The sequence below is a fragment of the Electrona antarctica genome (assembly GCF_951216825.1).
Source record: "Electrona antarctica genome assembly, chromosome: 16".
NCBI classification, from domain to species: domain Eukaryota; kingdom Metazoa; phylum Chordata; class Actinopteri; order Myctophiformes; family Myctophidae; genus Electrona; species Electrona antarctica.
The window spans coordinates 15,741,564-15,751,446 of NC_136797.1; the positions used below are offsets into that span (position 1 = coordinate 15,741,564).

Here is a 9,883-nt window from a genome sequence, read left to right on the forward strand (position 1 = left end):
ACTAGTAGCATGCCAAAGTTTGTGCTATTGCCATTGAGAATGCATTGGGCGTTTAAGTTAAATACGGGGAGGAAATATGACAGCAAACTGCCTGTCATATTTTCTCCCTATTCCAAAGCCCCCCCAGGTACATTATATATTTAAACTATTTTCAGCAATGGTACACTTATTTCTTCAGTGGGTAGATCTTGTTGAGCTGGTCATTTTGAAAGTAGATCTCACGTCATAAATGTGTGGGCACCCCTGTTCTAGCCCCTAGGATGACCCGAGGCCCACCACTTAAAAACCACATGCTACGGTGCCCAAATCTGAATTTAGGTGCTCAAATGAACTCAAACTGAAGCAATTCAGTAAAGGTCAACACTTCCTCCTGGGTCATTTTAGGGGCTGGGACCTCCAGTAAAAGGCCTAAATACTCTCCAAGTATTTAGGCCTTTTACAACAACATATCAAGAGAGTGGAGTGGTAGGCCCTTGGATTGACCCAGGACCAGTGATTAAATGTACCCCACTGAAAAATAGCAGATCTACAAGCTTGTAGCGTGGCACTGTGCCGCACTACGAGCTTGTAGATCTGCCCAAAGTTGAAGGGCTTCAACCTTGGGTACTGGGTAGCTGAAGTTGAAGCTATGCCCTTCAACTTTGGGCACTTTTACATGTAGGCTGACCCAAAGTTGAAACAGTTGCAAGGGGGACATCTTTGGGCATGGGGTCCTCATCGTTGGATATGTTGTTCCCACAACCAAGAAGAGTATTTTACCCTTTACTGGAGGTCCTAGGCCCTAAAATAACCCCATGAGGAAGCGTTGACCTTTACTGAATTGCTTCAGTTTCAGTTAATTTGACCACCTAACTTCAGATGTGGGCATAATTACACCATTGCTTCAGTTTCAGTTCATTTGACAACCTTCTTTCAACTTTGGGCACTTTTACATGTAGGCTGACCCAAAGTTGAAACAGTTGCCAGGGGGACATATTTGGGCCTGGGGTCCTCATCATTGGATATGTTGTTCCCACAACCGAGAAGAGTATTTTACCCTTCACTGGAGGTTAGGGTGCATCAAAATTCAATGCAAAAATATTTAATGACAAAATATCAATCTGTTCTTTTGGAATTTTGTTCCAATGGCTATAAAATATATTTGCAAAGTTTGGGGGAAATTCATTCAGATTTACAGGTCCAACGCAGCATGTCAAATTTGAGTAAAAGTTGCATTTTCGGTACTTTTAGGACTCCCATTTTCTATTAACATAACATGTCAATTTATCAAGTTTACAACAAATAGCTTTTGAGAAGATGTTTTGGAAAGAGCTAAAAGTGTTTACTTAAGAATAAACAATACATTTTCATTGAAATCATCACTGAAAAATGCTTGAAAATTGAGCCTTAGTCCTTTACTGTACAAGCTATAAGTCTGTTTAAAATACTATCTAAGTCTACATAATGTGCTATCTAAGGGGCTAGGCTAGGGCAAGTGCTACGGGCCATAGTGGAGTCTGAAGGGATGGGTTTTCAGACTACGGCGGAAGATTGGGAGTGAGGCTGCAGTTCTGACTGCGATGGGAAGTGCATTCCATAGTTTTGGAGCCAGAAGGGAGAAGAGTTTGGGACGTGTGGAGCGTTGTCCCGGCGTTTTTAGTGAAGGTACCTCCAGCTTCCCTGCGTTGGCTGATCTGAGTGCGCGGGAGGGTTTGTAGGGTACGATCATACTTGTGAGATATGGGGGGGCCATGCCTTTGGTTGCTTTGAATGCCAGCATCAGAGTTTTGTATTCTGTGTGGGCAGCGACCGGGAGCCAATGGAGGGAGCGGAGAAGGGGGGAGACGTGTGAGAATTTTGGCTGGTTGAAGACCAAGCGGGCTGCAGCATTTTGGATCAGTTGGAGGGGTCAGTGTTTCTCAAAGTGGGGTCCGGGGAGTCGGGACCCCTATGGGTCCTTGAGGGGGTTCCAGGGGGTCCCCAGCTAACACTTGCATGACTGAGAGGTCATTATGACCTATTTTTTGATATTTTGAAGTTGGTTATCTTTGCCCATGAAGGTTCCCCTTCCATGACCATCATCATCATTCCATCATCTCAGAATTTCTTTTACACCTGAAACATTTTCTAAATATGAATTTAAGCACATGCTACTTCTGTCACATTTTACTTCAGTCATGCGAGTGGCTTAAATGATAGTTAGGAACCAAATGCAGAGAGTGTACACATGGAATGGTTTACACATTTGTACATTTGTTTCCATATGTACACTCTCAGTTAAATTAACATTATTTTACAATATAAATTGGGGTACCTGAGACATGAATGCCATTAAATGGGGGTCCGTACTCCATAGCCTAATGAATGTCAAACTGGGGGTCCTTGAAATTGAAATGGTTGAGAATCACTACTAGAGCTGTCAAAATCTTCTTTCATGGTTGTCCTTGGCATATCTTTTCAATTGGGGGTCCGCGGGGCTAATAAGTGTCAATTTGGGGGTACTTGACATGAAAAAGTTTGGGAACCACTGGGAAAGGTAATGTTATGCACCTGCATAGAAAAATATACAGAGAAAAGTGTTAAGTGTGTCATATTTGTATGCTGCGCTGCCTGGTATGTTTATCTATGAGTCTGTGATGAGCCGTATACCGTCACTAGTCACCTGGGGACAGGAATGCTGATCATATCAGCACAAAGGAATGTGTATTTTACACATTCCCAGAAGTCCAGATGCTCAGAGATACATCTCTTTGTTATGAAATGCAGTGTCGTGTTTCAGCCTCTGCGTACAGTGTTTCTATATCCTCACACACATTATCACGAATCCGATCTTGTTCCCTCTCTGCATTCTGTCATCGCCACTCAGAAGACAGAAGATCCCACGGTCATCAGTATGCAGTGGTGGAAAAAGTACAAGCTCACAATGCGTCACATCGCAACGCATTGTGAGCTTGTAGATCGGCTATTTACAAATGGCCGAAAGGCTCAGGGCTGAAGTGATCAATGTATGTTTTGTAATAATAATGAAACTCTACAAAGTAACTAGTAACTGAAGTGTTCAAATAATTGTAGTGGAGTACAATAACATTGCCTCTGAAATGTAGTGGAGTAGGAGTAAAAGTATGCTATAGAAAATTGGAAATACTCCAGTAAAGTAAAAGTACCTCGGGCGCCCACTGGCCTAGCGGTCCAGGTGCCTGACAGCGGGTCACGTGTTCGAGTCCCGTTCATGACGACCGTAACTATCAATAAAGGCACAAAAGCCAAAAACAAATCTTAAAAAAAAGGTACCTCAAAATTTTAGTACTTGAATAAATGTACGTAGTAATACTTTCCACCGCTGGACACAGTACTGTAGGCTCATCCATTTGTAACTCAGAGGGTACGATTGGACCCTTAGCGGTCCATTTGGTTACATTTGTACACTCAGAGTTAAAATGAACACTGAGGAATTCACTGTATGTGTGCACAGAGTAAGTTTTATGAGTTTGACCGTGTTGTGACTTGTCCCTGCTGTGTGCCGTAGCCTGGGTTATGCAGCTCTGGTCAGGGGTGGAAAGTGCTCCGTTTTGTTTTTTCTGAAGTAAAAGAAGCAATACCACAATGTAAAAGTCCTGTATTCATAATTTAACTTAAGTACGAAAGTATCTTTGTCAAACATTCGAAACTATGGCAGATCTACAGTCTGAATGCGATGCACTTTGAGCTTGTGGAAGTATTAAATATATAAGGATTATTTGGTTAATGTATGTTTTGGAGGGAAAAAAAAGACATTGCTAAATTTGCCTCTGAGATGTACAAAAAAACCAGCAATTTCTTTCTTTCTTTCTTTTTCTTTTCTTTTCTTTTTTATTGTTAAACTTTCCACCGATGTAAGCCTGCTGGTTCAAATAGTGTTCAGGTGAGTCACCCACGCCCCCGTGTTACAGTGACAAGAATGAGCAAGAACCCACAAGCAGCACCTTATAGCTGTGTGTTGACAGTGCATGGGGGCGTGTGGTGAACAAGCGCAGGCGGAAATTCAGGGATGTTTTGAATTTTCCATCACCACCTCACCTCACCTGAGTCATTTGCGTGTGTTGTTTGTACTGGAGAAGCGACTTGAGAGTCTATGCGCCGTTTTGCCATTTTTCAGTCTGTGGACGAGGCGTGAGGAAGATGAATCTATACAGGAGCTTTGGAAACCTTTTGGAAACTTGGGTGGCTGAGGGGGTGCCTCACTCGCACACACAGGAGGAACTGTGGTTTGGAAGAGCCGACGTTGATCCAGCTACTGTCTCAGGATCCACCCTGACGCCGGTGTCTGACATGGGGATAAGTGTGCGCTGCGAATCGGTGGACTCTGGGGTGGAGCTGACCAGCTCGGACACATCACTCCCTTCTCCTTCGTGCTTCTTGGTGCTGTCAATGGGGAATCCAGAAACGGACCCTGTTGTTCCAACACAACGCGAGGAGGATGGACTCACACCTCCGTCGACATCACAGACTCCCGTCCTGTCCCCGCCACCATCCTCTGCCTCTTCCCCTTCCCCATGCACTAGTCCCGTCAGGGGGGCACAGTCGTCCCGCGAGCGTTCCGTGGCCTTGCACTGCAAAGTGGAGCAGGCGTTGCAGAGGACGGGCCCCAGGTCGCAGAGTCGCTCGCACACACAGGAGGAACCGTGGTTTGGAAGAGCCGACGTTGATCCAGCTACTGTCTCAGGATCCACCCTGACGCCGGTGTCTGACATGGGGATAAGTGTGCGCTCCGAATCGGTGGACTCTGGGGTGGAGCTGACCAGCTCGGACACATCACTCCCTTCTCCTTCGTGCTTCTTGGTGCTGTCAATGGGGAATCCAGAAACGGACCCTGTAGTTCCAACACAATGCGAGGAGGATGGACTCACACCTCTGTCGACATCACAGACTCCCGTCCTGTCCCAGCCACCATCCTCTGCCTCTTCCCCTTCCCCATGCACCAGTCCCGTCAGGGGGGCACAGTCGTCCCGCGAGCATTCCGTGGCCTTGCACTGCAAAGTGGAGCAGGCGTTGCAGAGGACGGGCCCCAGGTCGCAGAGTCTGAAGCAAAGCCCCTCACCTCAAGTGGTTCTCAGGCGACAGAGTCCGAAGTCTTCGTCACTAGTGGCCAGACAGGTCACAGAGGACCACACAACAAGCCAAAGGACAGGGAGTTTTGGCAGAAAGAGCACGAGCCAGCAGCACACATCTGGACATATTAGACGACCTCTGTCCCTGCATCATACCCTGCCTGCTAAGATCATTACAAAGGTGAGCTACCACAGACCAGCCGTGACGGAGATGTATGCTGTTTGAACTGAACTGAAATTGATTTCCAGACTTGGAAGAGAAGAAGTTCTATTATGTGGCAGTTTTAGAGGGGCGCTAGCGCTAGCCCCTCCTATACACAGGTTTAATGTTTGTCTTTAGTTCAATGTTTGTTTTGTAAAGCATTGACAATGAAGGGAAAATATGTGTCATAATGTGTCATTTACGTCATATTGTCTCTTTATTGTTAATGGCGTTTAATGTTTGTGTTGGCACTGTTTGTTTTACATCACCATTTCATCACCTAATCAACATGAGTTAGACTTTAATATATTAGTGCCCCTCACTTCACATGGGTGTGATTTTTACTTTATAACGTCCCCTCAGCAGAGAAATACTGAAATAAAAAAAGAATATTTGTGAAATATTATTTGAGAAAATATTTGTGTTGTTTTGGCTGCTTCTATAGAATCTATGCATTTGTGACCAAATTTGACTGAGGGACTGCCATTGGAGTTTTTAGTCATATGAAAGCAGGGAATCATAGCTTCAAATTGACATATTTGTTGTTCAGTTTGACCCACCAGTTTTGGAGATATGGCTTATAGAGTAATGTCTTGAAGAAAACAGCGAGTTGAGAAAACAGGCTTGAAAGGTTCACCTTGCTACATGTTTAAGCATTTATTTCATATTTACATGTCGATTTCAGCTCTGACATTTATTTCAGACATGCTCTAGTATGTGATGAGTCTGCCTGTGCTATTAACTCATTTTGGATTTTTAAAAAAAGGGGGTGAAAAGCTGGAATTTGCACGATGGCAGGCTCTCAGTCAAATCTGGTCACAATTTACATAACTGTCACTCGTGCCAAAGTGGGTTAAGGGACCCCCATCATGGGTCCTTCATGGGGTTATTCCAGGTGGCCGCAGCAAAATGGGGAACAGTTGAAACCTTAAGCACTATTGAATTCTTTCTTATTATATCGATCTACAAGCTCACGACATGTCGCTATACAATCTGTTTTTTATATATATTGACAAAAGTTGACAAATCTTCTCCTATGGGAGGTCCCTCGCACAAAACAACAATTCTAACAGGAATCCGTGGCCAAATTCATAGAAATTTGGGGACATGAAAATGTCCACCACTGCCCTAAATGGTACATTTTAGAACTGAATGAAAGACATGCTCTCATTCCATTTCCCTTTCCACCTTGAGCAGGTTGCAACACACACAAACCTGCTTTCACATTTACAGGACTACAGGCATGTCATTACATGGACAGAATCCCTTTCATGGCAGCGAGTTGTCATGAGTCCCTCTGTGGTGTTTTAGACCATAAACCAGTCTGTTCAGGTTCGCTCTAGCCTGAAGGCATGAGAGGAATTGAGCCATCAGTCAGTGTGCCTATTTGTGTGGGTGGGAGTGATGTAATGACCCCGATAAATACATACATTAATATAAATACATCCTTCACAACATATTGTAAGTAGTGACAGACACACAAATATTAAAAATATTTTGTGAAACTTTTATTTTCAGGGAGAAATATATAATTTTTGTGTGTGCCTAAAGTTCCAATCCAATTATATTTATAGCTATCCTGTACGTGATGTATATTAATATATTACTCTATTTAATTTGCCAACAGTCCCCCTGATTGCAAGTGCAGCCCAAATAGCCACAGACCCACAGTTTGTTTTCTAAAATTGGCTGTAGAGCACTGAGTAGGTAACGATGGAAGTTGGAGATCCATACCCCACCCGGCTATGCAATACCTGTTGTACCCGTGTCAGAGTACCCTTTCCACCAATCTGTCTGTGTCCCTTTTATGCCCATATATGGAGATTTTTGTCCCTATATTCCTAGATAAGGAAGTTCTTTGCCAGGCATGCCCAAATAGAGTATGGGGTGTCAGAACATGCCAGCTCCATATATGAACCCTGGCCAGGGGCCCTAGCTGTCCAGAGCCCGGGAAGAGCCCTTTTGTGGCGGTTCTGGACAACCGTGGGTCACCGGGCACTGCACACCCTGTGGGGGTGTGGAACGTGTGTGTCGGATTTGAAGTCGGTGGGGCGAACGGTTCTTGAGTTACGTGCATTACAGCCGTACTACACACGTACAGACAGACAGACAGACTTGTATTTTCATAAATACATCATAGTTGATTGATTGTTAATTCTAAGATTTAAAAAAAAAAGTCAAAGCACCTTTTAAATGATTTCCATATATGAACCATACATGCTCTTCTTGCACTGTGCAGAACCATGGTGACAAGAAGATGGAAGGACTCAGTCCTGGCTTGAGCTACCTAGAGCGAGTATGCCAGATGTTGGAGGAAATTGCCAGGCTTCAGAAGGATAACCGTGGATTACAGCTGGAGATGGATGCCCTCCTGGAGTCCAAGCAGTCAGTCCAGGTAAAATAGGATTCCAGAGATTACCGTAACTCCATTTGGTCTCGGCAATCATATCAGTAGGTCTATTTGAGGTGATTATGAATTATTGAACAAAATGGAAGCTACTTTCTAAAGTCTACACATATATACTGTACATCATAGGGTTCACGACCTTTGTGGCATGTCTCTTAACATTTTTAAAATATATACATATTTATATATGTAACTAAGTAAAACCTTAGTTTTTTAACAGAAATAGCAGATCTACAAGCTCACAACGGGTCACAGTGATATGACAAAGTATACAATAGGGCTTTAATGCATTGTTAGTGAATTTATTTTATTTACTACAAACAATCTCGCCATTGCCTTTCCTTTTAGGCTTCAGAATCCCTCTTCTGTGATTGCAAAGCTATTGCAGAGGAACCCCTTTCTAGTGAAGCCTGTGAAATGAACAGTGACGAGCACATTTCCACAGAAACACAGTGGCAGAATAACAATGAAAACCATGATTTTCGGAGGAGGTCGGCATCAGATACTAATGTCCTTCTGGCACACCATTTAAGTGAGTGACTTATTTTGTCATTTTAGTAATTTCCTTCCCTATTGTATCCCCTCATGGCTGCCTATCTTTGGCAAGTATTGAGTGCTCTTGTAGTTAATGTTTGTAATGTTTGTATGTGTTACAGGAATGGTCAAACCAAACTCTAGGGGGCAGCATGTGAACATAAATGACTTGCTTGAACAGGCAGAAGACCATGAAAATCAGGTAACTTATTGACAATTACATAATCATACAATACTGTTGTGTATGCCTTAGCAATTTGTACAACTTTGCAGTGACTCTCATATTCACTTCAATATGCATCTACTACTCACAAAATCACTTGATTGGTATGTTTATGGCTTTGATAATATACAGTATTCAGTTCACATAAGTGGGATTAATTTTATGTATCTGATAATCAGCCTGTCTTTTTTATACGATATTTTGCTTTCTGTTTCACTTCGTGACTTAAAGGAGGAAACCGATAAACAAACACACAGGAAGCTGAACATAGAGACGCAGAGAAGAGATAAGACCGCTCCGGCTCCGCTGCCAGATTCTGAGAAAAACTGGTGAGATGCAGTACTTTGCATGAGTGATGTCTATCTCAGGGGTGGGCAACTGAAACGATGGAGAGGGCCACTATATTTCCACACTCACTCCAGAGGGCCACATTGCATATTACTGTCGTAGCGAAAAGCTATTTTTGCTATATTATTTGAATTGAAATCCTGAATAATCTTTTGGTATTTTTGAATTTGCATCCTGAAAAGTAACCTTTTTTTATTGAATTTAAAATGCATTTAGTTATAGTTATGTTAACTTTATGAACTAAACACAAATACATTGGATATAAAAAAAGGCAACAATAACATTTTAATACTAGTAATTAAGCTACATATATATAGACTGAAATCAACAGCTGAAATCAATAATGTATCAGTAAATTCTGATATTAACCTGTGGAGTGATGGTAGGGGCCGCATGTGACCCCCGGGCCGCCAGTTGCCCATGTATGGTCTAGCAGTACTTTTTATTTATATTTTTTAATAGTGGATTAGTATATGGGGGCACGGTGGCACAGTCGGTAGCGCTGTCGCCTCACAGCTATCGAAGGTCCTGGGTTAAATTCCTGCTGGGGACGCTGTGGGCACTGGGGACGTGCTCCTCCGCGTCATCAGTGCCCAGTTTGCATGTTCTCCCCGTGTCCCCTAGAGTAGGTACCCCCACAAAAAACATGCAGTAATCCTGGTCTCTATAAACTACCTCTCCCTTTAGCTATTGAAAAATAGCAGATCTACAAGCTCGTAGCACGGCACCAAGTGCCGTGCTACGAGCTTGTAGATCTGCTATTTTTGAAAAGTCGTGAAAATGTGGCGAAAATCTTTGAATGTATATTCTTTCAGAGCGGAAATTTTTAACTCTAATCTTTGCTTCTGGGGGGTCCCTGGAACAACATATTTTCAGATGGTGCATGCATGGTCGGTGGCCAATTACATATAATTTTTGGGGTCCTTGACATGAAATAGTTTGAGCACCACTGACATAGAAACAGGTTTTTCAGAAAACTGAAAAATGTAGAAGACATTATGTATAGAATCTGGACTATACATAGTGGCAGTGGGCCTGCCTTACTGAATCACTGGTCCAGAGTTAATGCACAGTATGCTCATAGGAGAGCATCTGTTCCTCCT

The 9,883-nt window shown here is 43.1% G+C and overlaps 1 protein-coding gene across 1 annotated transcript; it reads left to right on the forward strand.

Annotated features, from left to right (window-relative positions):
• Nucleotides 1–4,137: 4,137 nt before the first annotated feature.
• On the forward strand, nt 4,138–8,765 carry LOC306939317 (uncharacterized protein; the record flags this gene model as incomplete). Its single annotated transcript, XM_079523905.1, has 5 exons — nt 4,138–5,247; nt 7,508–7,663; nt 8,024–8,207; nt 8,332–8,411; nt 8,664–8,765. The coding sequence occupies 5 exons, from the start codon at nt 4,138–4,140 to the stop codon at nt 8,763–8,765; spliced, it is 1,632 nt and encodes a 543-aa protein (XP_079380031.1).
• Between the last annotated feature and the right edge of the window lie 1,118 nt (nt 8,766–9,883).